The 26,864-nt window shown below is 51.6% G+C and overlaps 10 protein-coding genes across 10 annotated transcripts; 5 read left to right on the forward strand and 5 right to left on the reverse strand.

The window, feature by feature from the left end:
* Window positions 1-2,280: 2,280 nt before the first annotated feature.
* On the reverse strand, window positions 2,281-3,598 carry EDD37DRAFT_349935 (electron transfer flavoprotein alpha subunit). The gene is made up of 2 exons (XM_062811762.1): window positions 3,000-3,598; window positions 2,281-2,948 (listed from the first exon to the last, which is right to left on the reverse strand). The coding sequence occupies exons 1-2, from the start codon at window positions 3,472-3,474 to the stop codon at window positions 2,371-2,373; spliced, it is 1,053 nt and encodes a 350-aa protein (XP_062672378.1). The 5' UTR covers window positions 3,475-3,598; the 3' UTR covers window positions 2,281-2,370.
* A 184-nt stretch (window positions 3,599-3,782) lies between these two features.
* Window positions 3,783-5,850, reverse strand: EDD37DRAFT_627385 (uncharacterized protein). The gene is made up of 2 exons (XM_062816364.1): window positions 4,167-5,850; window positions 3,783-4,118 (listed from the first exon to the last, which is right to left on the reverse strand). The coding sequence occupies exons 1-2, from the start codon at window positions 5,640-5,642 to the stop codon at window positions 4,092-4,094; spliced, it is 1,503 nt and encodes a 500-aa protein (XP_062672379.1). The 5' UTR covers window positions 5,643-5,850; the 3' UTR covers window positions 3,783-4,091.
* Window positions 5,851-6,369: 519 nt separating this feature from the next.
* On the forward strand, window positions 6,370-8,058 carry EDD37DRAFT_627388 (ribosomal protein L1p/L10e family-domain-containing protein). The gene is made up of 2 exons (XM_062816365.1): window positions 6,370-6,590; window positions 6,646-8,058. Exons 1-2 carry the CDS (start codon window positions 6,510-6,512, stop codon window positions 7,732-7,734), a joined length of 1,170 nt encoding a protein of 389 aa, XP_062672380.1. The 5' UTR covers window positions 6,370-6,509; the 3' UTR covers window positions 7,735-8,058.
* Window positions 8,059-8,068: 10 nt separating this feature from the next.
* On the forward strand, window positions 8,069-12,272 carry EDD37DRAFT_350105 (armadillo-type protein). The gene is made up of 5 exons (XM_062811764.1): window positions 8,069-8,308; window positions 8,361-8,405; window positions 8,453-11,595; window positions 11,671-11,809; window positions 11,891-12,272. Exons 1-5 carry the CDS (start codon window positions 8,290-8,292, stop codon window positions 12,094-12,096), a joined length of 3,552 nt encoding a protein of 1,183 aa, XP_062672381.1. The 5' UTR covers window positions 8,069-8,289; the 3' UTR covers window positions 12,097-12,272.
* A 13-nt stretch (window positions 12,273-12,285) lies between these two features.
* Window positions 12,286-13,410, reverse strand: EDD37DRAFT_627406 (thiamine pyrophosphokinase). The gene has a single exon (XM_062816366.1). It carries the CDS (start codon window positions 13,381-13,383, stop codon window positions 12,448-12,450), a length of 936 nt encoding a protein of 311 aa, XP_062672382.1. The 5' UTR covers window positions 13,384-13,410; the 3' UTR covers window positions 12,286-12,447.
* A 159-nt stretch (window positions 13,411-13,569) lies between these two features.
* On the forward strand, window positions 13,570-14,764 carry EDD37DRAFT_648919 (chromosome transmission fidelity protein 18; the record flags this gene model as incomplete). The annotated part of the gene is made up of 2 exons (XM_062818079.1): window positions 13,570-13,780; window positions 13,848-14,764. 2 exons carry the CDS (start codon window positions 13,570-13,572, stop codon window positions 14,762-14,764), a joined length of 1,128 nt encoding a protein of 375 aa, XP_062672383.1.
* Window positions 14,765-16,643: 1,879 nt separating this feature from the next.
* Window positions 16,644-18,691, forward strand: EDD37DRAFT_350326 (uncharacterized protein). Its single transcript, XM_062811765.1, has 2 exons — window positions 16,644-16,662; window positions 16,720-18,691. The coding sequence occupies exon 2, from the start codon at window positions 16,996-16,998 to the stop codon at window positions 18,601-18,603; it is 1,608 nt and encodes a 535-aa protein (XP_062672384.1). The 5' UTR covers window positions 16,644-16,662; window positions 16,720-16,995; the 3' UTR covers window positions 18,604-18,691.
* A 491-nt stretch (window positions 18,692-19,182) lies between these two features.
* EDD37DRAFT_627410 (uncharacterized protein) lies at window positions 19,183-21,289 on the reverse strand. The gene is made up of 5 exons (XM_062816367.1): window positions 21,121-21,289; window positions 20,903-21,038; window positions 20,670-20,853; window positions 19,855-20,618; window positions 19,183-19,802 (listed from the first exon to the last, which is right to left on the reverse strand). The coding sequence occupies exons 1-5, from the start codon at window positions 21,184-21,186 to the stop codon at window positions 19,453-19,455; spliced, it is 1,500 nt and encodes a 499-aa protein (XP_062672385.1). The 5' UTR covers window positions 21,187-21,289; the 3' UTR covers window positions 19,183-19,452.
* Window positions 21,290-21,551: 262 nt separating this feature from the next.
* Window positions 21,552-25,392, forward strand: EDD37DRAFT_350711 (uncharacterized protein). Its single transcript, XM_062811767.1, has 2 exons — window positions 21,552-21,709; window positions 21,764-25,392. Exon 2 carries the CDS (start codon window positions 21,866-21,868, stop codon window positions 25,277-25,279), a length of 3,414 nt encoding a protein of 1,137 aa, XP_062672386.1. The 5' UTR covers window positions 21,552-21,709; window positions 21,764-21,865; the 3' UTR covers window positions 25,280-25,392.
* On the reverse strand, window positions 25,340-26,720 carry EDD37DRAFT_350420 (phosphoglycerate mutase). The gene is made up of 3 exons (XM_062811766.1): window positions 26,713-26,720; window positions 26,124-26,591; window positions 25,340-26,015 (listed from the first exon to the last, which is right to left on the reverse strand). The coding sequence occupies exons 2-3, from the start codon at window positions 26,300-26,302 to the stop codon at window positions 25,400-25,402; spliced, it is 795 nt and encodes a 264-aa protein (XP_062672387.1). The 5' UTR covers window positions 26,303-26,591; window positions 26,713-26,720; the 3' UTR covers window positions 25,340-25,399.
* Between the last annotated feature and the right edge of the window lie 144 nt (window positions 26,721-26,864).

The following is a 26,864-nucleotide window of genomic DNA, read 5'->3' on the forward strand; positions in this document are numbered from 1 at the left end:
CAACGGCCACATGGATTCTCTCGCGTACCGTAACCTGCCCGGCCTTACCTGGACTTTATTTCCGGCTAGGACCGATCACGAAAGAACGTAACCATTACCCCAAGCGACCTGGTGGGAACAAGCTGGACTTATGCGTATACGGTATGGCGCCATCGTGCATTGGTCGCTGACTTTCCAATATGACCATGGCAGGAGATATCTCACCTCTGAAACCCCCATTTCGAGGTGTCCGTGGAGACCAGAAGTGCTGGTTATGAGGGCTTCGGCCCTCGGAGCGGGTTAGGTAGGAACCGAGTTTCACTATCACCATGTAGCGACATTTGCGGACATACTATGTCCGTGTGCGCGATCGCCGATTATGAAACACTTCGGGGGCGGCTCCTCTGGTAATTCTAAGTGTGAGCTGAAGACAAACAGACAGAACATTCCTCAGTTTATACAATCCCCAGTGTGGAAGGCGCTGAGGATTAGCCTACTTATACTTGGTGGTCGCCCTAAAAACTGATCTTTTCCGGAAAACTGTCCTCTATCCGAAACGCACACCCAGACAACGGTATTCCCTCAACAGCCCCGGGGACCTGCCGCGGATGTACCGTGAAGTGCCTTTGTGTGACCAAAGCAGGCAAAAACGAGGCTCTGCCTCGATGATTGCCAACGTCAATCAACTGCCAAAGGCTACTGCAATTCGGGGCTCCTTGTGATGCATTGACTTCATCATGCCCGATATCAGGTCCAAAGCAAACATTACCAGTGTGGCATGTTTGCGGAATATCAGCGACATCTGCATATTATGACGGCGTGCAGGCTTTTCAGGCCTTTTCAACGCTGTGCAAGTATTCCTGGTCCCTCTCAGTGCTCAACTACCTTAGCATCGACATATAAGTGGCCGAGGCCTCCTTCCTGAGCGCCTTTTGCTCTGGAGTTTGTTCCTTTGCCTGAGGCTTGTCTTGCTTGTTCGACCTCTTGGGAAGGAGAGCCTTCAGGCTTGACATGGTGGAGGTGCTCTTGATGGAGGCGGCCTCGGTATTTGCGCTGGTGTTCTCATTCATTGTGGGCGCCATTGCTTTTCTGTTCGAAAGATATTCCTGGTGTTCGGGAATGCGTTGTTCTCGAGGTTGTGCCCGTTATTAAGCGGCTGGCTTTGATCGGATATGCGGAATCGCTGAGGTGAGACACGGGTATGCGTGGGAAGTTGTGGGAGACCTGAGGTCTCGGTGCTTTAACAGACTGTGCCGGCTCCTGATGCTGACGACAACTCTTCTGATCTGACACTGGAAAAGTTTGCCGCGACGACTTCCAAGATCCAGTCCTTCCGTGCCTGAGAAATGAAGCCCTGCTGCGGTGTTGATGGGACGAGGATGGGAGCCTTTGTGCAAGAAGGCTGTTGTGGGTCAGGGATACAGTAGTCCTTCGAGTTTATCAAAGATGGATGCCTGAAAAGATAGGCAAGCCTCCGGCATGGGTTGTCGTGACCTTTTGTAGCTTTAACAGACACAGGCAGACATATAACAAGTGTTGGTCATCATACGCATCTCGCTTTATGACTGGAGCGAACCCAATAGTCCCAACGGTGCCCAGACTTCTGACTCACGGTTTCTGTGGCTCCGCACCAAAGTCAAGCCGCATTGAACTTCGCGAGCGAGTATCTCGTATCCATTGCCAATAGGTGTTTGAGAAGGGCAGAATAGTCTTCGGTCAGGTTGCAGGTGCCTGGTTTACTGGGCAGAAATATGCCATAAGGGGAATGATTTCTCGGGGGCGTGGGTCGCTGATTGAGGTCATTATTGGCCTTTGCGTTTACAAGCGTCAACTTGTCAACTTTGTCAAGCCTGCTGGAGGGACCCCTTTGCCACAGACTTGTTAACTACCAGATTGGGATCGATGGGTGTCCCTGACTTTCGTGATTGAAAAATCGTATTCGGATCTGGGGGAACAAGGATTGACAGTGGCATAGTGTCTTGTTACACTGGGAGCCTGATGACTCTTAAGTGGTGGAGTGCGTTGTTCTATTTCATCCAAGGGTGGAGAAGTCTGAACATCTTTTTCGTAAACATGGGATAGGCTGACAGCATCATTCCCACTCGCTCCGGGTTTTGCAACACACGATTTAGCAAAATGTTCGCCTAGTATGCTTGTATGTTGGGCGTCACTTTTGCGGTTGACAAGAGAGAAGCAAGGTATAAAGTACATTTACTTTTCCCCAGGTCGTGACCAAAAGGTTCGCAATCTGTTCCTGATTGCATATCCGGGTCTTTCCCGAGGTTGGCAACAAGCAGACTTCTCCAATGCAACTGGGCGTAAATCTAATGATCGCACTCATATAGCACTCTCACATGCCGTAGTATGTATATATAACAAGGTGGATTATCATCACTGCGCCTTGAGCTTCTCGGTCAATTCCGGCACCTTCTCAAACAAGTCTCCAACCAGACCAACATCAGCCACTTGGAAGATGGGCGCATCAGCATCCTTGTTGATGCATGCAATGACCTTGCTATCCTTCATACCCGCCAGATGCTGGATCGCTCCTGAGATGCCAGCACACAGGTAGAGTTGCGGAGCGACGTTCTTTCCCGTCTGCCCAACTTGCAAGCTGTTGTCGGCAAAGCCACTGTCGACCGCCGCTCTCGAGGCACCGATAGCTGCGCCGAGAGCGTCGGCCAAAGGTGGGATCAGACGATCAAACTCCTCTTTAGACTTCAAGCCTCGTCCACCCGAGACCACCTTCGATGCAGATGCAAGTTCTGGTCGGTCGGACTTGGCCAATTCCTCTGATATCCATTCCGTGGGAGACTCGACTTTGGGGTCGGTACCATCCTCGACAGACGCTGAGCCGCCTTCTGTTTCGGCTGGGGCGAATGAAGTCTGCCGTACCGTCAATAATTTCGTAGGATCCATGCTTTGCACTGTCAGAATGGCATTGCCGGCGTATATAGGTCGGACAAATGCTGCGACTCGTTAGCAAGCCTCGCCTTTTTTTCGGCGTGACCCAGACTTACTGTCCTCGCTTTCAATTGCCATGACATCCGAGAGTTGCTGCACATCCAGCAGTGCAGCCACTCTGGGCAGCAAGCTCTTTCCGAAAGCAGAGTGTGATGAAATGACATGTGTGTAGCCTCCCTTCTTGATGTTTTCCACCAGCAGCGGCGCCCAGTTCTCGGGTAGTCCTCGTTCGTAGGCTTCGTTTTCAACGGCAATGACCTTTTCCAATCCCTTGACCTTGGCCACCTCTTGCGCGACAGAGTTTGCAGACTTTCCCGCCACGAAACCATGCACAGAGCCTCCTAATTTCAAGCCGGCGGTCACAGCAGCTAGTGAGCCCGTGTTGAGTTTTCCATCTTTCTGTTCGATGAGAGCGAGGGTGGATAGAAGTCGCGCGAGTGACGAGGATTGAGACTGTGCGAAGAGGGCCTTTGGGCGAGACTGAGCTCGCAGCGCTCGTAGAGCAGAGTGTTTGGTTGCCGACAACATCATGCCAGACGTGTAGACTCTACAGCCTCGAAAAGGTATGTCGTTGGCCTTGCCCAAGCGGATTCAATATACAACATGAACTCCAAGTCCAATAAGTCTGCACTTCGGCGAACATTTGATGTTGCGCCGTAGTCAACCTCGGACGGAACATGGGTGCCGAACATCGGCCGCCTATTATTGATGGCTACGGAATGCGGGTAAACGCGGATCGGCGGCCATGCCGGACCTAACCACTATGCATTACCTTACCACGCTTACCTAAGGTATTTCCTCAGGGCTCTTCCGACGACGAGTTTACACATAGCAGCTGGTGACCGTAAAGATCTGATATTGGACTGATTTTCTCAAGCTACTTCTGTTGTGACTGTGCGGCTCCTTTGTGAGATACTCTAACAACCGTGATGTTGTGAGCCCAGAGTACACAGAATGCTTAACCATACATGCAGGTTTCATCGCTATGCACAATCGCTGAACGCTAAACACCACACATGGCCCTATGAGAAGAGCAACAAACGGATATGCAACAAAAGGAGATCGGCAATAGGAAAGTGTAGGTAGGATCTTTCGTAGATCCTGCCGTGGATGGTGGTCCGTTCAGATGCAGCTGCTCCTTGGTCACTTCATTTCGGTTTCCGCCAGAAGTATTGCTAGCAAGTTGTTAGTGGAAGGAGACTTGTGACATCAAGACAACTGACCTTATGTTGCTTACGGCATGCTCGCAAACTTGGTTTTCGGAGATCATTGACGACGGCTTCCCTTCTCTTCTCATCCTCGTCAAGGTCGGGCAGGTAGTAGTATTCACTCTCGAGTGGTTTCCCAGCAGCATCTTTGCCTTCCCGAGAAATTTCCCCAATACACGCGGTCTCCTTCACAATTTGCTTGATTTCGTTAATCGACAAAGTGCCCGCCTCGGCCGGGAGGTGGCTTAGGATAGTTGTCCAAGGTGTTGAAGACAGTCTGGAAAATGCAAGCTGATTGGTGACGTGACTTCGTACATCGAATTCAGGTGCTTGGTTTGGAGCGAGGCCAGGACGTTGAGACGGGTGCAGTGGTTCGGTATGTGATGATCGAGAACTTTTCACAGATTCGTTAGGATTGGGAGAGTCTCCAGCAGTGAAAGCCGCCATTCGTGGCAGAAGATTAGCACCAAACGGTCCAAATGAGTGAATGATGGGATCATTCTCCTCATCGTTGTCAGAGAAGTCTTCCGATGTGCTTGACAGGTTGTTCTGAGAAGTCATGGAGTTTTGGACACTGTCTGTAAGCACCTGGGTGGTCGTCTGAGATACTTCTACAACATCATTCGCTCCATTAGTGTCTGATTCTGGTTCCGGATCTTCATATATCTCGACGACTTCCGTGACGGCTTTGATCGAAAGTACAGGCGGTGATGAAGGTAACAGTGCTTGGACAGCAGGGGATGGCGAGACAGGGGAAACCGGTCGTCGACGGGCTTGCAATGGGCTGGGGCTTGGAGGTGTCGAATGTCGGAGCATGACTCGCTGGCGTTTGGTGGGTGAATCCTCCTCGTCCTCCTCGTCAGATGATATAGCACCCAGTCGCGGCTTTGGTGGCCATTGAATGACCACACGACTGTCATGAACATCCACCATGATCTCAGCATCTCTTACGTCGGACGAAAAAGTTTCTCCTTTCTTGACCTCATATACTTGACCTTTGCAATGTATCTTGATACCATTCCAACCCGTGCAAGTAATCTGCACACGATCACGCTCAAGACGCGAGGTGGCAGCTTTGTAGCAAGCTTCGACATGAACGCGAGATATGAGGCGATTGGCAGAGAATTGGTAGTTGCAAGAGGCGCTAGACCTTCCCATACGCGTTACTTTGCCATCACCGTTGAGTTGAATTGAAGGCACGGCTCCGAGTGGGGTACGCTCCGAGAGCGTGGAAGAAGTGCTGGGAAGATTTGGTCTTGATATTGTGCCTCGTGAAGGTGAAGATGTAAGAATAGCCGTGGAGGAAGTTGGTACAGGAGTGGGATATGTCGTGTGCTCGTCGAATGCAGCATCTCGGGTGCGCTTCAGCGGTCTCGGTAAAGCCGGGGAAGACGAGAAGGGCTCGAAGGCAGGAAGAAGAGATGTGGTAGTTCTCTTCGCTCCTGGTGTAGGAGACGCAGGACCCTCAGGGAGAGTTGCAGAGGGAGCCATGATGAGGTTTCCTCCCAGCTACCCGGAGCGCGAGTGCTGCCCAGAGGTGGCGGTTGACCAGCTCAGAGCGCGTCCTCGGAGGAGGAGATGCGTGTCTGGACGATTAGGTATGCTCATGAGAAACCACAAGCAGAAACCTAACAGGCTGAAACGAGACACACAATGTATGTTGGAGTTGGCAAAGGTCAAGCAAAAGGTCGAGGAAGAATTGTGGGAGAGGTGCAAGTGAGACTTTCCTCGCGTGATTCGATGCAATGCGCGCTTCGCGTAGCTCGCACGGTTCCTCTTTTCACGGTGGGGGGACGCCCATCAATTTCAGCGCGTCTTACGATGGAAACAAAGCGCACGAATGGCAGGAATGACGAACAGACGGGTTATATGGATTGGAATTGAGCATAGAGTCTGCTTAAAACGTAGAGCTATGGTTTATATGGAAACGGTCTATATGGAAGATGATGCCGGGGACGTGTGGTCTCCTCACAACAGCATATGCAGAGATGAGTAGTCGAGCTGTTACATCTGAGCACATCCTTGACAAAAGTCAATTCTGCATTATACAGCGCAGCCGCCCTCATATTAGCGGCAATCGATTTCCCTCAATGTTACGACTATAAGTGGTATTGTTGGACATTTGGTAGAAAGGCATGGATGATGATGATGATGATCCTAGGTAGGCGTGGTAGTAGTTGTTCATGTTACCTGCAGTGAGTTGGAGATAAAACGCGGAGTGGACCAAGAAAGGAATGTTAGCCGGTCAAAGTGGAGTTTCACTTTTTTTCCAGCATGCCGCCGATCCTTTGCGACCTTTTCTGATTGTGAGGTTCTCTTTGCTTTCAAGAATCGAGCGGTGCCTATACCACCAAGGACATGACATCCGCGACCATGACGACAGCCATTACATCTCACAAGCGTTCCGAAGGCACTCCGTACCAGCTTGACCCTGACCAGGTATGTTGTAGTCCACTGACTTTTAGTGATGGTATCTCACTGAAAGTCGTTATAGACTCTGAAAGCATCTCAAACCCTGCTTCAGTACGTACAAGCCGAGACCAAGCGATTGCAACAAGAGTCCTCGAAGCGCAATCTCCTGGCTGCCAAGTCGTCGGATTCCGAGGATGAGGCAGATGGAAACGGCGACAAGCCCATCTGGCTTACCCTGACCACCAAACACCACATTGTCGACCATAGAAGACTAAAACCGAGCAAGATCTCCGTACCGCATTCGCTCCACAAATCCTCAGATCTCCGAATATGTCTCATTGTAGCAGACCCCCAAAGAGCTGTGAAGAATGTGGTTGCCGATCCTGCCTTCCCCGAAGATCTGAAGTCCCGAATCAACAGAATCATTGGCTTTACCAAATTGAAGGCGAGATACAAGACTTTTGAATCCAGAAGGCAACTGTTGAGCGAGCACGATATATTCCTGGCCGATGATCGTATCGTGACCCGTCTGCCCGGGGTCCTGGGAAAAGTGTTCTACAAAGCGACTACCAAGCGGCCAATCCCTATAGTTGTCGCGCATACCGAGAAAGACAAGAAAGACAAAAAGGATCAGCGTTCAAAGTCATCCAAGGGGGAAGGGGCTGCTCCGCCGAGCTCACCAACTGTCTTGGGGAAAGAAATCGAGAAGGCTCTTGATGCGGTCCCTGTTCACCTGAGGCCGGGTGTACTGGTGGCTGTGCGGGTTGGCCTGGCATCATTCAGACCAGAACAGTTGGCGGAGAACATATCGGCAATTGTCCAGGATCTCATTGAGAAGCATGTCGTCAAAGGGTGGAAGAATGTTAGAGGCATTCACATCAAAGGGCAATCTTCAACCGCCGTACCGCTCTGGTTGGCCGACGAGATATGGACGGAATCAGAGGACATTGCTGCTGTCAAGGAACAAGAAGAGGAAGACGATCATAGCGAGCAAACGCAGAAACGGAAAAGAAACCCTTCAACCGCCAAAGGTCCACAAGCGGGTTCTCGAAAGAAGACCAAAGTTGAGAACGAAAGCGATAAAAAGTCTGCAGCAGAGAAGGAACTTACGCAGGGCCGCAAGAGTAAACTTGCAGCCCAGAAAGCACGCATTTTCGGAGAAGAGGTATGACTTTTCTGTCCTCGAGGTGGTGTTTGTAGGCGCATCTGCACGACTTAATGATTGGGACATTGAGGATAGACGATGTTTGTTGATACAGGGACGGCGCAAGATACCTAGGTACTGGAAAAGTGCGGCATCTACTGCCACAGCATACCTGGGCACCTAGGGAGCCTGCAAATGTAAGCCTGTATTGGAGACATAACATTCTGATGCGAGGCTGTAACCCCTCGAAAAACTGATGGACTTTTCGTGAAACCCCTCATGGCCCTGATCCCCTGTAGAGGCGCGATTTAGTGGCGCAGTTAAGCCCTGCATGACCTCTTAGGCTTGGCGTGATATACCGCAGGTGCGCATGGCAGGCCCGCATTTCACCGTCAACGCAGGTGGAAGAACCCCAGACATAGACAAGTCTGTTCAATTAAGTTTCAGCAGTTACTGTTGTGTTCACTATAACTGCAGTGTCTTTTGCTACTCAGTATCGTTGAGTGGATTCATGCAATCCTCTTAGCCTGCGCTTCTCGTCATGCGAGCGCTATCCTACTCCTCACAAAACCCCGGACCGTCATGGACCGCAAGCGAAAACGTACAGCCGACTATTCCTGCATTCTCTTTCTCATACTGACTCGTGTGGACAGGCGAATTACGTGACCTGAATCTGCGCGTCTGGACCGGTGCGAAGGGTATAGTGAAGACGGCCATTCACCAAGCGTTGCTAACGAGCGGATAGAAGTCTACGATGTCGCAGGATCCCTTGACTCGTCCCTCAAGAAAAACACCGCTTTTATCAAGCGCCTACGTACTGGAATTAGCTCCTCTGCGCAAGAGACTTTCCTCTCAGAAGTCCGAACTTTGTCGCTGCAGAAATATTTGTCTGAGATCATTTCGGCCACTGCGGAGGGGTTGAGTAGACTCAAGACCGCAAGTGAAATCGCAACAGCGGTAGAGCTTGTCAGTGCATTGCATCAACGGTTCGGGCCCGATGAGTTCACAAAGAAGTTGGCGTGGCTGCTGGGCAAGGGTTTGACCCCTCCTGACAAAGCCCAAGTCAGACTATGGACCGCTGAAGTTCGCGAACGAGAAGAGAAGGAGCGACTACAGCGCCATCGCATACTCCTACGCATTGTAACCGAGTTCTGGCTATGTGGCGTTCTTCGGAGCCTGGACGATGTCGACCGCCCGGACGACGCTCCAGCCAAGGGAAAAGAAACATCGGGACAGGCAGGAGTCAGACCAACGTCTCTTTCCAACGGTAATAAAAGTGACAACCGTATCGAGCACGACCCATTTCCACTGGAAGTCCTGAAGGAACTATTGGGTCACGATCCAGAACATGCGAATCTGAGCCTCGCGGTCCTTTTCGTGAAGAACTTTGCTTGGGATATTCTTGGTCTCAAAACACCTTCAGAGGACGGCCGCAAAAATGTGGATGCCGATGGATCGGTTATACGGCCAGCAAAGGAAGCTGGTGGTGCAGACGATCCAAATGACGAAGATGCGCCTATCATTCCGCCACCCACACGGCAACGTTTCGTCAACGTCCTTGAGCGCTACTTGTCCAGTGTCAAAACCCACGTTATTCGAGATCAGAAATCGTTGAACAACCAGAGTCGGCGAAATGCGGAAGCCTACGTCAAAAGTGGTGAAATCTTCGAGGATAGACAAGCGAACTTCGATAGACAGGCTAAGGCACAAGAAAAACTGGTCGCAAATGCACAGATCCTGTGTGACATTCTTGGAGAAGAGATGCCGGATCTCGAAGACAAGGAGGGAGCTGAATCAGGCGCTACCGGTATCGTTGGAATGATCAAGACAGGTGACTATCTCAAGGGGTCAACTGATGGGGCTGGCATTTGGGAGGATGAGGACGAGCGTCGCTTCTATGAAAATCTGGTTGATCTCAAAGGGCGTGTGCCGGCAATCCTCCTTGAAGATTCGAAGAAGAAATCTGAAGCAGAGGAGCGTGCAGACTCGAATGGCGCTGCACCTGAAAACGGCAATGCCAAACCCTCTGAGAGCGATGATCAGTCGACGGCAATCGCAAACAAAACTGTTGGCGCTCAGGTTGATGCTATCCTCCTTCGACTGCCAGAACTCCAAACCAAGGAGATGGTGGATCAGCTTGCACTCGACTTTTGTTTTCTCAATTCCAAGGCATCGCGAAACCGTCTCATCAAGTCCCTACAAGAAGTTCCGAAAGGCAGGACCGATCTGCTACCCTTCTACGCTCGACTGGCTGCAACTCTGGGACAGTATATGCCAGACATTGTCCAAGGGTTGGTTACACATCTTGATGACGAATTCCGCAGTTTGCAACGGCGAAAGACGAAGGACTTTTTGGGACAGGTTCGTATGTCCAATATCCGCTACCTCGCTGAGCTCACCAAGTTCGGCATCGTCCCTGAGCATGTCATTTTTCACTGTTTCAAAGTCAGTCTAGATGACTTCTCACGAATGAACATCGAAATCATCGCTCATCTACTGGAGAACTGCGGACGCTACCTCTTACGCAGTGCGGAAACATCTCCACGAATGGTATCGTTCTTGGAGACCTTGAGCCGTAAGAAATCTGCCCAGCACTTGGGTGGTCAAGAGCGTATGCTTATTGAGAATGCACTCTATTATGTCGACCCGCCACAGCGGTCTGCAATTCAACAGAAGGAACGAACTCCCATGGAGCTTTTCGTGCGCCAGATGGTGTATATCGATATGACGAAGCGCAATTACATGAAAGTATTGAAGACCATAAGGAAGCTGCATTGGGAAGAGAAAGAAGTCGTGCGGATACTGGAAAAGATTTTCAGCAAACCTGGTAAGGTCAAATTCAGCAACATTCACCTTCTAGCTGTCCTGCTTCAAGCCCTCTTTCGCTACCACCAGGAGTTCGCCATCGGAACCATCGACAATATCCTCGAACAGATCACCCTAGGTCTTGAACAAAACGAGTTCAAGTTCAACCAGAGAAGAGTGGCCGAGGTCAAATACCTGGGAGAGCTCTACAACTATAAAATGATCGATTCCACCGTCATTTTTGATACGTTGTATCGCATCGTCACTTTCGGCCACGAGAGTGGGACTCCTCAGCCCGATAGCTACACATCCTTCGATCCTCCTGATGACTTCTTCCGAATCCGTCTTGTTTGCACGATTCTCGACACATGTGGGATCTGTTTCGACCGAGGTAGCTCTCGGAAAAAGCTTGACTTCTTCTTGACGTTCTTTCAGTATTATATGGCGATCAAAGACCCACTGCCAATGGATATCGACTTCCTAGTGCAAGATACCTACACTCTTGTCCGGCCTAACTGGAAGCTTGTGACCGAAATGGACGAAGCTGCCAAGCTCTTTGCGGAAGCCGTCAGCGCCAATTATAGGCAGTCGGCTGCGGAAAAAGCCGCTGAACAAGCAGAAGATCTCGAGGAGTCGGGTTCCGAGGACGGCCTGGGTGACGGCGACGCGGATCTCGATGCGGAACTCCCACAATCCTCGGACGAAGAAGGCGAGGTAAGTGAACCCATACTCATCAATGACAGTCGGATTAACCAAACTCAGGCGGGGGTTGAGGAGGACACAGCCGAAGAGAAGGAGGATGTGGACTCGGATGAAGAAGAACAAATCGTCGTTTTGCGTCAAGAAGAACAGCTTGATCCAGAGGCCGAGGCGGACTTCGACAGAGAGTTCGAGAAAATGATGGCTGAAAGTTTGAACTCTCGCAAGTTTGAGCGTAGGGCTCAGTTCGATGTGCCGTTACCAATCCGCAAGATTCAACGACCACCGATAGACGCGGTAGACGAAGAGCCAAAACCACCGGTGGAGACCCAGTCGAACACAATGGCATTCTCGCTGATGACGAAGAAGGGCAATCGCCAACAGGCAAGTGGCTTTCTCCATGTTCCCACAATCGCATCGTCTTCGAAAGCGCGTACAAGTGAACTGACCTTCTGGCAGACTCGAACGATCGAATTGCCTTCAAACTCAAGTTTTGCAGTATCAATGAAGTCGCAGCAGGCAGCGGAAAGAGAGGAGCAGCAGCGGATCAAGAACCTGGTCTTGAACTACGATCTGCGTGAAGATGACCAGACCGATGGTATACCCAACACTTCCCCTTTGAGCCCCATTATGCAACCCCCTCTGGGGAAGAACTCCAATGCTAAGGGACCCAAACCAGGACTCGAACATTACAACCCGCCTCTCAGCCGCGCTGAGAAGTCTGGGCGCCACGTGCCTCGAGCAAGGAGACTCAATTTGAGTGATGTGGACTGGTATGAAAACGCAGCACCCCTTGCTGATGGTCCAAGTGGCAAAGGCGCACTACGGAGCCCTTTTAAGTCACCAAACAAGGAACATCTTAATCTGTCAAAGAAGCCAGGCTGATTGACCATTCTTGGTCTCAATAGGACATGAAAACACGGCCGCGATTTCCAATCCTCATCTGTTACCTGCGATAAGCATTCTGGCTGATGTAACCAACTTGCATCGCTGCTGTGACCATATCGACCGGTTGATCGATCACCTCGACCTACCATGACCTCGCGGCTTCGCTCCAGTCCGAACGTGGCGGGCTTTCGGAGTGGACAACGACGACAAGACGGCGACAACGACTCTGGAACAGTCGTGCTGTCAGCCGAGGCTGACTTTCGGTGAAGTGTGCACAACAGTGTAGAATTGTGGTAGCGGATCGATCTGGAAAGAAGACCACGGACAATGCCCACTTCATTGAAGAGTTCAAGAGCCAGGGGCGGTCAGGGTCTTGTGGAGTTCCAGCGTGAACAGAGGTCTGGGACCCTGGAACGAAATCTCGATCTTGTCGGATCGTATGTGGTTGCTTGTGCTCACTTGGCCTCCAAATTCGGTGGTCCACTGGTTCACATCCCATTCTAGGCCACTGGTGGTGATAATGGTTCGCCCAAGAACAGGGATGATACCGACATTCTCCTCAAAATATCCAGGGACTACGTGGATACGATTGTTGCTATTAGCTAGGACAAATGACAAGCTCTGTTCTGACAAAAGGTAGATTCGACCTTTCAAGAGAGCCTCATCGTTCTCTGCCATGTACAAATGATGAATCTGTGAGAAACCCTGGTCCACACGACCACCGAGGCCTCCCAGTACAACAACGTCCATGGTCGTGCTTGGAGAGTCGAAACTCTTGTGGCACCAAGTCCGGATCCACTTTAGACATTTTGTAAAATCTGTAGAATATTGGTCCGAATCCTCGATGACTGGCACTCCCTGAGCACGGTAGTGTTCTTCGACAGGCTTCGAGAGGGAGTCGAAATCTCCTATAATGGCATCTGGAAGGCGGTTCTTGAAGTTTCTCTTGTCCTGGTCGTATGTATACAGCCTGTTGGCACCACCATCGGCACACACCAGGAGCGAGGCTGACCCGATAACAGCGTCTAGAGCCTTTCCATTCAGCGGTTGATTTAGAACAATGATGGCGAAAGGGTGGACAGGTTCACCGCTCAACAGACCACAAGGATGCCAGGTCGTCCAAACAGTCGAAGACATTAATTGAGATATCGTGAAAAGCCAGAGAGTGATACCTAAGGACGCAAAGATCAAACCTGATATGATGACAAGCTGAATGCTAGCCTTGCGCGGGAGCCCAACCCAAAGGCCACCGTACCCGGCGGATCCTAGGCCCTCGGAATGCATAAAAAAGAATCTCAGGACTCGGAGCTACTCAATTAATAATTGTGACATCAATTGACTTGACGCAGCCCGTCGTTGCCATTTGCTTCGCGCAAGTCTTACAAGGAAGATTTTGCATTCTGTGGTCGACCTAGCATGCCTCTGCACCCTCCGCGACCTTGACATACCCAGAAAGTGACTTTATACACCATGTTCCGACCGGCCGCCACGACAGTATTGCGCTCCGCGGCACAATCCTCGTTTGCACCAGCGCGGACGACAGCTGGGAAACGGTTTGCTAGCACATCGCGTGTCAATGCACGACGGAGTTGGAAGAGCAGTGCTCTAAGATGGGGTGTTGCCATTGCCGGCATTTACTACTACAACACCAGTCCTGTCTTTGCGGAGCAACCGCAGCACAGTATGTTGGATTTTCCAGAATGGATGAACTTTGCATTTGACCAAGTCATGCTAACACGCTGCGTTAGACCTACTGAATCCCAACCTCGAAGCCCTCGATGACTCCGTCGAAACCACCTCTTTGGAAGAACTGACTTCGCGCCGGGCGCGACAAGCAGAAAGAAACACCTCGGTGCTGAAATCGGCTGCGGAAACAGTATCCTCTGAGAACGCTTCTACCTCAGTATCTGCCCAGCAAGAGTCACATGAACATGCTGCATCTCCTCAAGAGCTCGAAGAAGAGGCGGCCAGTGAAGGCGCCTTCAACCCAGAAACCGGCGAAATAAATTGGGACTGCCCTTGTCTTGGTGGAATGGCCCATGGGCCCTGTGGGACGGAGTTCAGGGAGGCATTCTCGTGTTTCGTGTTCTCCAATGAGGAGCCCAAGGGCATGGACTGTATCGATAAATTCCAGGGCATGCAACAATGTTTCCAACGACATCCGGAAGTTTACAAGGGCGAGTTGGAGGACGACGCGGAGCTTGACGCCGAATTGGAGGCAGAGAGACAGGAGCTAGTCGGTCAGATTGCAGAGAGAAAAGCGGCAGACCAGCAACAATCAGCACCGCAGCACAGATTATTAGAGGAACCAGAGCCAGCCACGTCTCGACCCTCGAAATCGTCCAAGAAACCAGCTCCGAAGTCAGAAGAAAAGCCCGCAAGACCTCAAGAAAAGCAGGTTCAGGGCAAGACCGAAACTCAGCATGTCGCGAGTAGCAAGCCGCCCCAGGAAGAAGCAAAAGTAAAGGTGCACGATGATGAGACGTTGTCGCCCGAGCGAGAGAACATAACTGAGGGCCAGAAATCGAAACCTATCTCAGAACCCCAGGACAAATCCGTGGACAAAGCTGCCACTCCGACAACGGAAGTCCTCCCAGCAGCGGCTCATGACGCCCGTGGACAGACTGGAGTGGTCAATCGTGACACCGAAGACAAAACACTCTAAACACTCTACACAGTATGTGTGTATCACCAAATCATGAGATGGGTCGTCTTTGATTGTCGGCTTTTGGCATAGCAATGGTGAAAAAGGTCAGGAAAATGTACCATTATATACAACGACCAGCTTGTACAGTATGGCCGAGAGTTTTCAACTAATAGCTGACTCTCGCAATCGAGAGTGTGAGATAGAGATACAATTGTCCCCTCCATCCGTTTTGCCGGGATTCGTCTTCGACGCGTTCGCGTGCAATAATGTCGTCAGGGTTTTCATCTCTGGGAATAATAAATTGCCCACCATGAGTCGCGTTATCCCTGAACGATCAAAGTCTGAATTCCAGATCTACAGCACACGAGGCAATCTCCAAAACGGTCAGACTTCGTTTAATGCGGCTGATGAGCTTGGCTGGCTGGCTGCCACGAGACAGAAAGCCGAAAGGGCTCCTAGGCTCCATAAAAGCTTGAAAATGGATGAAATTAAGCATGGTTTAATTACTCCTGGGCGTTGTGGGCAAGGCTGCAGATGAATCTGGGTCGGCAAGTACTCGTACGAGAGGCTTTCGGCAGGGGAGGAAACGGTTCATGTCCTTAACCGTTAGACTGGCTGTCATTCCAGGCATGACAACCATCAAGTGGGGGTTCTATCTGTGCTATCATGAAATCATAAGGCACTCCTGTCCAGATTAAGCAGTGATATGGAACTGCACATCTCAGGGGAATGGTGGACGCAGACCCCTGATAACGAGGTTGAAACACTGGTTCTGATAGGGATCGACCTCATGGGAATCGAAGCCTTACTGTAAGCGTATTCGAAGGAATGGGAGCTGTGGGCAAATCAAAACAGTGTACCTGGTGTTATTTTGTACCTATGCATAGGTATTAATAGTAGCTCGTTACCACCACACAGCAGTCGCAAAGTCCCCATGGTGTGGCGGCAAAGTATTGATTCTTTGGGCTACTCGTACCGTGCATCCAAGTCTTCTGGACTCCTTTTGCTGCTGACAGCAACTCTTTCGTCGGCAAGGAGGGGATGATCGTCTGCTGCAGTGCTGTCACTTTAGATCTACTTGTGAAGTTGCCAGCAAAGAATCTTTTTCGTAGCGGGTGGGAAGCCACTCGAGTGGTTGAGGCGGGCGCCTGTTTGAAAGCCAAGACGCCGCTAAAGGGGGCTCCGTGCCTATCGACGAGCCTAATTGTCCCTAAGATGCCCCAGAGGGCATGGCCCAGGCCAATGAAAGGAGAATCTCACGCGGTCACTCATCTCCTCTGGGTAGGGTCACTGGCCTGTCCTGTCCTGTCGACTGTCTTCACACTTCTTCCCGCGTCAGTTTTCTCTCCTCTCTTCTTTCGTGTCCAGTCGGTCGTGTTTCCCCCCTCCATCCATCCATCGTCAAATCCCATTTCACCATTCGTCTCTCTTTTTCTCATCATCACACCCTCCTCCTGCTCTTTGGTCTCTTCTCTTGCAAAGCTCTTTGATAGCTTGCTTTCCCACGGTCGATTTCTCGACACCGACCTCGTCGACCTCATCCCTGGCGAAGCTTGCTATCTCCCGACTTTCCTTACCACCCATCCTGCGGTTTCACCCTAATCGTTTCCGACCTCGATCCAGAATACCCAAAGCTCTTTTGCTTCAGGTCTGGCCAGCAAAAACCTTCTGTACACGACGTCCTCAGAAGACATACGGCCACAACATACACTCCTAATCGTCTATCCTCTTGAAGAAAAAGACTCGATCATTGCCGCGCAATATCACAACCACTTTCATTCTTCCACACCTACTTTTATTCTGCTCCCAGACTAAAACGACCGTTATTGTATATTCCCGCTATCTGCCCCTGTGGCTTCGACTGTCAGCAACCATCCTTTTCTGTGCTTTCTCTGCCACAGCTGGCTGAACCCTTGGTATGTCTTTGCACGACCGCGGCGTCGAGTCTCTTTCACTGACCTGTTCCCAGGCAGGCATTTCTTGCTGTCGCACCTCGACGTCACTAGACCACGATCGCTACACCACTGCCTCCCTACCTCCAAAATCAACTTATTTACACAGCACCTCGCGATAATACCTTAATCACGAAGCCAAAAGCTCCTTTACCCTTCTCTTGTGTTCAAATCATCGCGTCGCGGCGCACGGATATTCTTTTCTTGACGAGTCCATAACTTGGTCCGGGCTTCCCGCATTGACAACCACATCCAGTCAACGGTCTGCATATTATATCCACCTACTACTAGCAAAAAATGAGCTTCGACGCTGGCGGTGTTGCTCAAATGACTTACCAAGTCCCTTTCAATAACTCGATCGGCGTTTCTGGCCCTGGTTTCGCATCTCGTGGAAAAGGGTCTCACATCAAGCGGCTCAGCGTGGCCCCTCCTCCCAAGATCTCAACCATTGACGAAACTCAACAGGCCAACATCGGGTCGACCCCCCGCACCAGTCGCGGTCATCTGTTGGCTGGTCTTCGTACGGCTCCGAAGTCTGCCACTGTTCCTCCTGCCACTCATGGGCAAGGGCTCGAAGGCAGCAGGTACGCCTCGACCCAATACGGCAGTCCCGCCCCTCAAACTGCCACTGGCACGTACTTTCCAAACAAGAGAGCCTCTTACCATGGTGGTTACCAGCAAGGATACTCTCTTCATGAACAAGTTCTTGCTCCTCCCACTCTAGACTTTGTCGACGCAACAGACAATATGGATCAGAATCTGTACGATGAACTGATAGCCACCAACAACTATCTTGCTCAACAGCAACGAGCACTCCAGCAACAGCTGCTCAGCGTCAGCATGGCTGCTCAGCAATTGGGTGGTTTGAACATGAATGGCTCGATGATGAACAATGCTGGCCAGCAGTTCCAGTCTCCCATGAGTTCAAATATGAGCATCTACAATCAGCAGTTCCAGCAGGGTTTGCAACCGGTTGTGCAGCCTGTGCCAGGCAGTCCAGGTGTTTTCGCTGTCTACAATCCTATGACGGGTCAGTCCAGCTTTGTGGTCGACAAGGCCCTCCATCAGCAACAGGAGCAAGCAGCTGGTCGGCGCAACTCCTCAATGTCCCCTCCGCCTGCAACGGTGGGTACTCAACGTCAATTCACCGAGTCGCCGTATGCTTCAAATGAGTCCCGTTCTCGAACCCCGCCCAAGTCGACCCCTAGCCCTCAACAAGAGGTTGAACCTCTTCCTCCCCCATCGGCTAATGCATTCCGACGTGGACACCGCAAGAATGCATCATCTGTCAATATCAAGACAACGGGAGAGTGGACCAAAGGTTCCGCCTTGAGGTCTGCTGGATTTCCTCAGACTCCCATGACCGGAACTTTTGGCCCTGGGCAAGCAAGAGCTGGAGAACACCCACTCAGACAACCCAAAGGTCCACCACTTCTGCAAGAGCTCCAGGAAAAGCCTACCTCCAAGCATGAAGGCAGTAAAAACTTTGCCACTCGTCAACGCCGCCGAGCTGTGCACGACTTGGTGCGTGCTGGCAGAGAACGCCGCAGCGATGGCCGTCAGTCTGGCTCTGGAGCTGGTACACCTGGTAGCGAGAATGAATTCAACTTTTCTGTCTCCTCCGACGGTGACTCTGTCCTTGCAGGTAGCACCAGCCTCTCAAGCAAACCAAGCCTCGGAAGTCTAAGGGCCGCTGCTAGTGGTGCAATTGGGTCGGAAATCAAGGAGAGGTCTAGGGAACGTTCTTCGGTCGATAGTGTCGGAGCCCTCAGTGCTAAGAGCCTGAGCAGCGACGAGGGCAACGCCATTGGAGGTCCTATCGTCGAAGTTGAGCAACCAGTAAGACGCAACACACCACTTTTGGTTCTCAGTAGCGCTGAGAAACGCAAGAGCATGATTTTGTGAGGGATGGCACAGGGCAGTGCTTTTCTACCATTCCATCGAGTACTCTTGGAAGACTCAGCCACTCATTTCATCACGACCTTGATGACCAGACACAGATTGATTGGCACGACCCTATGGCGTTCAATCTTACTCTACGAAACAGTACCCCCATTGGGAAGTACTAGGACTATCTTTAATGGATGAGGAACATCAATTAGCTTCTTTTTCTTGCGCTTGGTTTCTTGTACGTTGGTCTGGCAAAGCCCAGGAGACAGCTGTATTACGAGCACAGTCATTGAGCAGAAATGCTCGAGCTGGACTGTTCCACACACTCCTCTTGATCTTTGCTGCGCGCCGCCTACTAGAGACCTGCGCGAGAACAACTTTGTGGTGGAATTGTGTGTTTTTAGTTGAGTTCACACGATAGGTGATACTACGATACAATGAATTAAGAGTTTACAAATAACCTCGAAGTCCGTCTCCTTGTTGTAGTCATCTTGAACACGTCTAGGAGCACGTATCCTCGGCTACACCGTTAAGTAAGATGACATGCATCAGACTGTCCGTAAGCTAACTCTTCAACACGTCGTTAGGAGTCCACAAGTTGTCAAGATGCCATACTTGTGGCATCGTTGGAAAATCATCTCATTGCCCCCATTCGGCTCGACCAGTTGAGTACATTCGTAAGTCAGCCTGAATCCTGCTATGTATCCCCTCTACTTCTGCTTCGTGACCACTAAGAAAGAGGCATTGCCATATGAACATCATTATTCTATCCTCTCAACTTCGCTGCATGGTCTCGAAAACGTTGCTTAGTGAAAACATTTCGCATCTACTGCAATCATACCCCTTGCGACTCATTGTCATGGCCTAACTGTTCAAGTACCGCGCGACAGCACCTCTCAATTTCCTCCCACCATCGCCGGCGACATTGATCAGGTTCTCGAGATCGTCACCGGCCGTCAACCCCATCCTCCGGACAAAGTCCTTCGCGGCCGTCTCAATGTCTCCGTATTCACCATTCTCTAGACCTGTCACGTCATCTTCAGGTCGGCCAAAGTAAGCGTTCGAGGAGATGCTGGTGGCACCTTCGAAGCCTTGAAGGCGTGTTTTGGCTTCGGCCTGTGCGGACGGGTCGAAAGAGGCGCGACCGAAGAACTCGTCCGATGAGATACCCTTCTGCACGCCGAACTTTTGGCGAGCATATTGTTCGGAATCGTCTAGTGATCACGTTAGATGGACTCCCATAATGCAGGGGATGTGCATATTTACCTTCCACAGGAGCTTTGCTGGCTCCAACGCTTCCAAAGCCCAATTTCTTTGGTGCTGGAGCGGAAGAAGCGGATTTGCTTGACGCGGTCTGTCCAAAGCCCAACCTGCCCATACCCATACCGAGTCTTTCCACTTCGCTTGGGCTGCGAACATGGGTCGTGCTAGAACCATAGCCCCCAGCCTTTGACGTGGCTATAGGCGCCGGAGCCTCTTTTGCCGTTGAAGTCAAACTCGTTGACCTGTTCTTCGCCAGCTCTTGCGCCTTCTCGGCCTCAGGATCGTAGCCGAGTTTCTCTATCCTCTCTGCTTCGGCCTTTGCGGCCTTTTCCGCGGCTTCAAAGTCAATCTCTTCGCCTACAACCTTCTTCGCACCCAGCTTTTGTGTCTTCTTTGCGCCGAGCACATTGGTACGCTTGGCGCCGGCTCCCACAGCGGAGGGTCCTTTGCGGATGGCGGAGGAGGAAGTCGTGCGGATGGCAGTAGGAGCTGGGAGGGCGTTTTCTGCGTCGTTGGCAGCGCCCGCGAGCGGAGAAGGCGACTTTGGACGTGCCGCGGAGCCGTTGGCATTACCAGCGGAGAGGAAAGGAGAGCCGCTACGCGAGACCACGGGTGGAGTTCCACTGCGCGATGGAGGATTGCTCGGTCGCTTGATGGTGGGCTTGTCCCATGAAGAAAAGAAGTCGTCGGCTGGCTCTGCAGGTGTTGATGCGCCGTCGGCAGGCGTAGCAAGGGCTTCGTCCGTGACCACAACTTCCTCCGGATAACTGCCACTTCATCAGCATTCCGTCCGTGATGGAAAGTAGAGGGTCACATACTCTTCAGCATCCCTTGCTGCTCTGCGCTTGAGCTCTTCTTTGTACTTGTTCGCAGCATTGGAAGTATATTTGACCTTGGCATCTTTGCTTGCGAGGGCAGCACTGCCGCCGTTGGATTGGAAGAACTTCGTGGCCGACTCATTTCCGCCAACTTTCATCGTCCGTAATTGAGCCCATTGCCACACTACTCTGGTCAGTACGCTGTCCCTTCCTGGGGATGTTTGTTTTCGTACCGTCCAAGTTCGTCGATCTGACAAAGGAGATATGGACACCGAGGTTTCGATGGTTGGAGGAGCAATCAAGGCATAGATAGACACCAAATGGCACGGAGGACCATGTCGGGTTCTTCTGACCGCAATCGAAACAAATCTGCAGGGATCGTGAGCAGGCTGAACATACGTGCGGCTTCGCGCTAGGTGGCCGTTCTGTTGAGGAGTCTCGGAACGCGTACCTTGTTGGCTTGCTTGGATTTTAATTTCTCAAAGATCTTTTGAGATTGAGCCTTTGTGGCGGTCATCGTGGCAGGATTGATGCGCAGAAGTGGTCGAGAGGGTTTGTTTATTAGAAGATATAGGGACGCACAAGGGAAATTGTTTGACAGGTGGGAGGAATCTCGAAGCATGCACCAATGCGCCAGAAGGTGCAGGTGTGAGTGTCCCGACGCAGATGACGGCCTAGACCCCTGATTATTGGTGCCCCTTTACTCTTTTCAGCCTCCCACACCCTGTACAGCGTAGATTCAACTTGGGATATCAATCAGGATAGATTATCGGTCTGAGTGAAAAGATCTCTTGGATCAAACCAAGATGAGTTCATACCGTGTCATCCACAATCCCCTGGCCCTCAGTGTTGCATGATTCATGCTTTTGTATTTCTCGTCTACTGGACCTATGGAGGCCGGATGTGTCGCGCAAGCACTGTACACCTGCGAGCCTCAACCTCGAAGTTGTGTGAGGCCACAGGTTCTTGAAAAGAGGCATTACCAAACTGAAGCCAGCATCTCTCGATTCTCGGTCCTTCGAGTATAAGATGCCACTGTTGTTAGACCCAGAATGCCTGTTTAACAGTGACTGGTAGGATGCTAATGGCGACAGCGTTGATGAACGACCACAAGTAGATGCAGTGAAGCTGAGAATGTTCTGCTGTCTCGACTGCGTTGCATCTTGCCATTCCCTATTCACTTCATCTGTTTGTTGATGTTTTACGCGTTTGCCAACGACAGTATCACACTCAACAATTCCATACCTGTACATATCCTTTCCCATCATCTTTCTTCATCTTCATCGGAATTCCTTTTCAGCTCAGTTCATCCCCCTGCACACTACGTGGTCTTCAGTTGCCTCCGTTCAAAACCCGTTGACGATATGCCGACCTTGAAAGATTTGGTCTGCCACGTTGAGTGGGCTGATACGGGCTCTCCATTTCCTGAATATGGCACCATATATGGAGATGGACTTGTCGAGACCTTCATCGCTATCCCTAATCATCCCCAGGCGTTCACCGTTCGTCTTACATCCCGCAGATTCATCTTCGAGGGTCTGGCTATGATCATCTTCATCGATGGAAACTACCAGTGCAACCGTAACCGATGCAATCTACGACCCCCTCAGAAAGACCAACCAAAAAACAGAACCGAGATCGACTTCACTGTACGGCAGAAAGAGAAGCCATTAGGAGATGGAACATACATGGGACGAGAGTGGCGTTTCGATGATTACAACATCGTATCTCAACTGCCGGAAGGAGTCAGCCAGAGTCATTTTGATGAGTTAGGAACTATCGAGGTCCTCATTCTTCGTTGCCGAAGCGCCAACCCAAATGAGGTTGCGATGTCGACCACGTCTTCTGGAGAAGATAGTGATTGCCTTGGAGGTGATGCTGAGGATAACCTCGAAGACAACAAGTCCAGTAAAGTCGTCGAAAGTCGAGCTGAACCTGAAGGCGACCCCTTTGGTGGGTTGGCTGGACTCTTCGATGGCGCCTTCGACCAACCACCTTCTTCTCATGGCCCCAACGGCGATGCGCCCGCCGATGGCTATTCTCGATGGAACCAACCTGACCCATATCGTCCGCAAGAGTCATTTCACCCGACGTATACCTATCGGCCAGCTTTCCGCGGTGCCTCGCCTCCACCACCGCGCCATTATCAACCATCACCACTTCCATTTACACGTCCGCCGATCGAGTATGGGCCCCCTCGGCAAGAGCGACGCGTTCACTTTGATTATGGCGACAGAAGGGATCCACATTATAGTGCTTCACAGTCCGCATATGGGCCCAGAGCACGGGGATATGAGGAGCCAGGCTGGCAAGGTGGTGATGCCTATCGTGGGCATCCATCAGAGCGCGGTTATGCTCAAGCAGGAAACCTTAGAGCGACTGATCCATACAGTGACTATCCGTACCATGACGATCGACGCTACGAATACAATGTTGGGGCAAGAGATTACAGTGACCACCCTGGAAGACATCAAGAATACGAGAGGTACCGCCCCGGACCGATTGCTACACCTCCCACCTTTGCAAGCAGGCCGGCTCCTCAAAATGGCGGAACGATGCCCAAACAACCACCCGTGAATGCCTTCCAGCCTGTTGCTGCACATCCACATGCTGCTCCAACTGCCGGTGCACCTGTGATCCAGCAGTTTACAGGTCATCCTGCAGTCCCTGTCTGGGTTCCACCAGTTGCGTATTCAGTCCCGCCGCCCTTTCCTGGCCATGTACCTGTCTATCCGCTCCAGACGAATGCACCTCTATTCCACACGCAAGCGCCTGCTGGTCACCAGATTGCTCAGAATGGTGTAACATCTGGCCTTGCACCTCCTGGTCAAGGCCAACCAAACACCGAGCCTTCTCGGCAATCAGACGCTTCCCAACCTAACTGGAACCACCAACCTGAAAACGGCCAGCACACTGAGCCTGCAGATCCTCCAAAAGGCGCAACGACCGGCACTGGATGGGGAGATAACAACAATTCTGGGAATGGATGGCAAGACAATGCTGCTGCTGGTGGTACCAACCGCAATGACACATCAGCGGGCAACGACGATTGGAGAAAGAACGATGATAACAATGCCAGCTGGGAGAACAACAACAACGATAAGTCGAACAATGGAAACGACTGGGATAAGGGCGCTGCGGCTGACAGTGGCTGGGATCAGAATGCCCATAATCAAGCAAATGATGGGGACTGGCAGAATAGTGGCAGCAACACTGGTCAAGTTGACGCAGGCTGGAACAATAATACAGCCAACAATGACACCAACAACCAGGCCGGCGGAGGTTGGGGCACCGACCAGAACAACAACGCCGGTGGCAACGCGTCGGGCGGGAACTGGGGCGACACCCAGAATAACAATCCTCCCACTACGGCTCCCACTCTTGCTGTGAACGGCCCTAGCACACGAGCATTGTACGGTCCTTATGGGGCCTACTACACCTCGAAGGTATTTGCCGAAAGCAGGATCCCTGCTGATGCCGAAGAGGAGCCCAGATATGATATCCCACAGGCTGTTGCACAAGCAAAGGGTACTTCAAAACAGGTCCAACCAGGAAAAGGATACATCTACACCAAGAAGCGATGCATTCCGGAGTACATTGACAATCTAGACGAGCCTTATGCGAGATTTGTGTTCAAATATCGCACTAAAGAGCAGATCAAGAACGAAACTGGTATTGAAGTCGACGTCGAACCCACAGGCAACGAAGACGTGAACGAGCTGGCTAACCTGGACAAGGAGGAGCTGATTCAATTGGTGCTGAGGGCGAAAGGTGCATTAGGAGGAACGATACCCGACCCTCCGCCAAAGACATCCACGGCAGCTTCAAGCCATACATTTGAGCCAGTCCCAGTAGCTCCGCCTGAGTTTGAGTTTCTCAAATACAAGCTGCCACCAGCTCGGAACGCGGCCAACCCTGGTCTGGGAATTCGAGTATCGAATCCATCAAGTGGTCAGAATCCAGGCAATGGATCCGCTAATCAAGGCAATAATGATTGGAGCAAAGGTGCAGCCGACTGGACGAATGAGAGAAGCAATAATCAGCAGAATACGACCACGGCCAACGATCAAGCATGGACTACTGAAGCTGCAGGATGGCAAGACGATAATGCGAATACCAAAAACAATGGACAAGGATGGGACGGACAACAAGAAGGCGGCAACAAGGGGTCACAACAGCCCAGCTTTCAACCCAATACAACATCCAGGAAAGGCAGCGAACAGCCAAAATCGGTACGAAGTTCGACGATCAGTCCAAAGAACACCAGCAAGAACAATCCGCCAGGGTCGGCGCAAGTTTGGCCCTCAGGCTCTGCCTATCAGGGTGGTGACTGGACTAAGCCGATGACTGTTACAAGCGCCCCTGCAGCAGGTATCGCTTTCCATGGCGCAGGTACTGTAGGAGGAGGTCAGACACAGATCACGGGTGCAGGCCCTCGCCCCCCCTCAGTGATGGGAGCAGGCCCTCGACCGCTTTCACCACCGAAAGGTGGCTACGGCGTTCCTGACTTGAGTCCACCATTGGAGGAAGGCTATGGCGATCGACCTGATCCGCCATCATGGAGCGAAGGTAATACGGCAGGTCCGCCAGGACCGGCAGGAGGATGGTGAAGCACATTTGAGACCGAAGAGTTGTTGGAGAGCTGACATGGAGTCTTGTTCAGGAGTATATTATCCAGCTAGTCTTGCTCTGGCTGCAAGCATAGCTATCTGTCAGAGTAGCAACACATATCATGAGTGGCCCTGTGACTCTTTCTTCTCCTTTTGTTCTTCCCGTTCAATTTCTTCTTTATCCTCGCCGACCACGAATCCACCGCCCAACAGGATGGCAGGCTCATGGATACTGTGATGTTCATAACTCAAAGTTCCCACACCACCGGCCTCCATGATAAACGACGTCTCGGTCAAGGGTCGTCCGATCCACCGAATGGCAAAAGCCCTGAGTATATGCCCGTGGGCCACGACCATAACATCCCCTGTGCAATCAGGGTCCTTGGGCTTTCCAATGATAGAGGCGTGATAGTTGTCGCGGATATCTTTGATCAAACTGTCCAACCGCTTGATCACATCCTCGGGACTCTCGCCACCGGGACACCCATCGCGCCAGATATCCCATTTTCCCAAACCCTTCTCCTCACGCATATTTTTTATTTCGGCGCTCGTAATGCCCTCGTAGTCGCCGTAGTCCCACTCCGCGATCCGCGGGTCGATTGTTACTCTGGCGGTCGTCTTGCGTGGCGGATCGCCTTGTGTGCTGACCTTGTCTGTCTGCCACGGGTAGGGCTCGGGGAAGCCCAGGTTGAGGAGCTCGAGGGTGCGTTGGGCGCGGTGTCGTGGGGAAACGTAGCTATTGACAACCACCTATTAGTACTCATACTTGACGACGGTGAGAGGACCAAGCCGAAGATCGTGTATTGAGATTCTGTCCACGGCTTCGAGACTGGGAGAGACGTACATATGTACCAACTGTTTAGGCACGATCAACCTATCATCCCCGATCAGTGCTCGTCCCGTCGCCCGCACTCGTTTCTCGCCGTTCTTGGTGAGCGGAATGTCACTTGTGCCCGTGTGCTTGCCCGAGAGTGACCATTCGGTCTCGCCATGGCGGACGATGAAGCAACGCGGTGTGGTCATAATGTCACACTCTCTCTTGCTAGGACACCCTGTTGTTGGCCCTGCGCTGGACTGAGGTCACTGCTGCGCGCGCCGCCAGATTATGAATTAGATCGGAGGGCCAGGGACGTCACGGCGGGGCAGAGAGAACTGTACCCGGGCTGTGAAGAAAGTCAAGGAGCGACGAGCACCGTATGGTATGTTCGTTCGACATGCATGTACTTAGCTTGGTTCGTAGTCATCATTCACATGTTTACGCAAGAAATCTTGCATGCATCCGGGAGCAGCCATTTTCCCCAATCGTCCAACACTGACGTCGTTAGTGATGTCTACTAGTACAAGTGGGCTGCGGTTAAGAGGGGCAGGCCTTTGGGGGCTGGCACCCCTGTAAAGTACCTGGGTAACAAGGCTGACGCAGGCTGAGTACCTACAGTAGGTAATCGAGACTTAAGTCAAGGCATTCACAACTCAATCCCGAATCGATAGCCTCACGAGGCACAGGTTCAACTCGCAAACGTCCATAATCATATGCAAGCCATACCATCTATCTGACCAGCTGCCCGAGAGTGCTGGTCGCCGAATG

The sequence above is a fragment of the Exophiala viscosa genome (assembly GCF_022695815.1).
Source record: "Exophiala viscosa unplaced genomic scaffold EDD37scaffold_3, whole genome shotgun sequence".
NCBI lineage: Eukaryota > Fungi > Ascomycota > Eurotiomycetes > Chaetothyriales > Herpotrichiellaceae > Exophiala > Exophiala viscosa.

Coding starts and splice junctions, on each gene's coding strand:
- EDD37DRAFT_350326 (XM_062811765.1), top strand. CDS start 16,996: ATGAGCTTCGACGCTGGCGGTGTTGCTCAAATGACTTACCAAGTCCCT.
- EDD37DRAFT_349935 (XM_062811762.1), bottom strand. CDS start 3,474: ATGATGTTGTCGGCAACCAAACACTCTGCTCTACGAGCGCTGCGAGCT. Junction 2,949..2,999: donor GGCAATTGAAAGCGAGGACA/GTAAGTCTGGGT, acceptor AACGAGTCGCAG/CATTTGTCCGACCTATATAC.
- EDD37DRAFT_627388 (XM_062816365.1), top strand. CDS start 6,510: ATGACATCCGCGACCATGACGACAGCCATTACATCTCACAAGCGTTCC. Junction 6,591..6,645: donor ACCAGCTTGACCCTGACCAG/GTATGTTGTAGT, acceptor AAGTCGTTATAG/ACTCTGAAAGCATCTCAAAC.
- EDD37DRAFT_627410 (XM_062816367.1), bottom strand. CDS start 21,186: ATGACCGCCACAAAGGCTCAATCTCAAAAGATCTTTGAGAAATTAAAA. Junction 20,854..20,902: donor CAGATCGACGAACTTGGACG/GTACGAAAACAA, acceptor TGACCAGAGTAG/TGTGGCAATGGGCTCAATTA. Junction 20,619..20,669: donor GCAGCAAGGGATGCTGAAGA/GTATGTGACCCT, acceptor ATGAAGTGGCAG/TTATCCGGAGGAAGTTGTGG.
- EDD37DRAFT_350420 (XM_062811766.1), bottom strand. CDS start 26,302: ATGACCACACCGCGTTGCTTCATCGTCCGCCATGGCGAGACCGAATGG. Junction 26,016..26,123: donor CCTAAACAGTTGGTACATAT/GTACGTCTCTCC, acceptor GGTTGTCAATAG/CTACGTTTCCCCACGACACC.
- EDD37DRAFT_350105 (XM_062811764.1), top strand. Junction 11,596..11,670: donor AGAAGGGCAATCGCCAACAG/GCAAGTGGCTTT, acceptor ACCTTCTGGCAG/ACTCGAACGATCGAATTGCC. Junction 11,810..11,890: donor TGAAGATGACCAGACCGATG/GTATACCCAACA, acceptor GACCCAAACCAG/GACTCGAACATTACAACCCG.
- EDD37DRAFT_627385 (XM_062816364.1), bottom strand. CDS start 5,642: ATGGCTCCCTCTGCAACTCTCCCTGAGGGTCCTGCGTCTCCTACACCA. Junction 4,119..4,166: donor CATGCCGTAAGCAACATAAG/GTCAGTTGTCTT, acceptor ACAACTTGCTAG/CAATACTTCTGGCGGAAACC.
- EDD37DRAFT_627406 (XM_062816366.1), bottom strand. CDS start 13,383: ATGCATTCCGAGGGCCTAGGATCCGCCGGGTACGGTGGCCTTTGGGTT.
- EDD37DRAFT_350711 (XM_062811767.1), top strand. CDS start 21,866: ATGTTTTACGCGTTTGCCAACGACAGTATCACACTCAACAATTCCATA.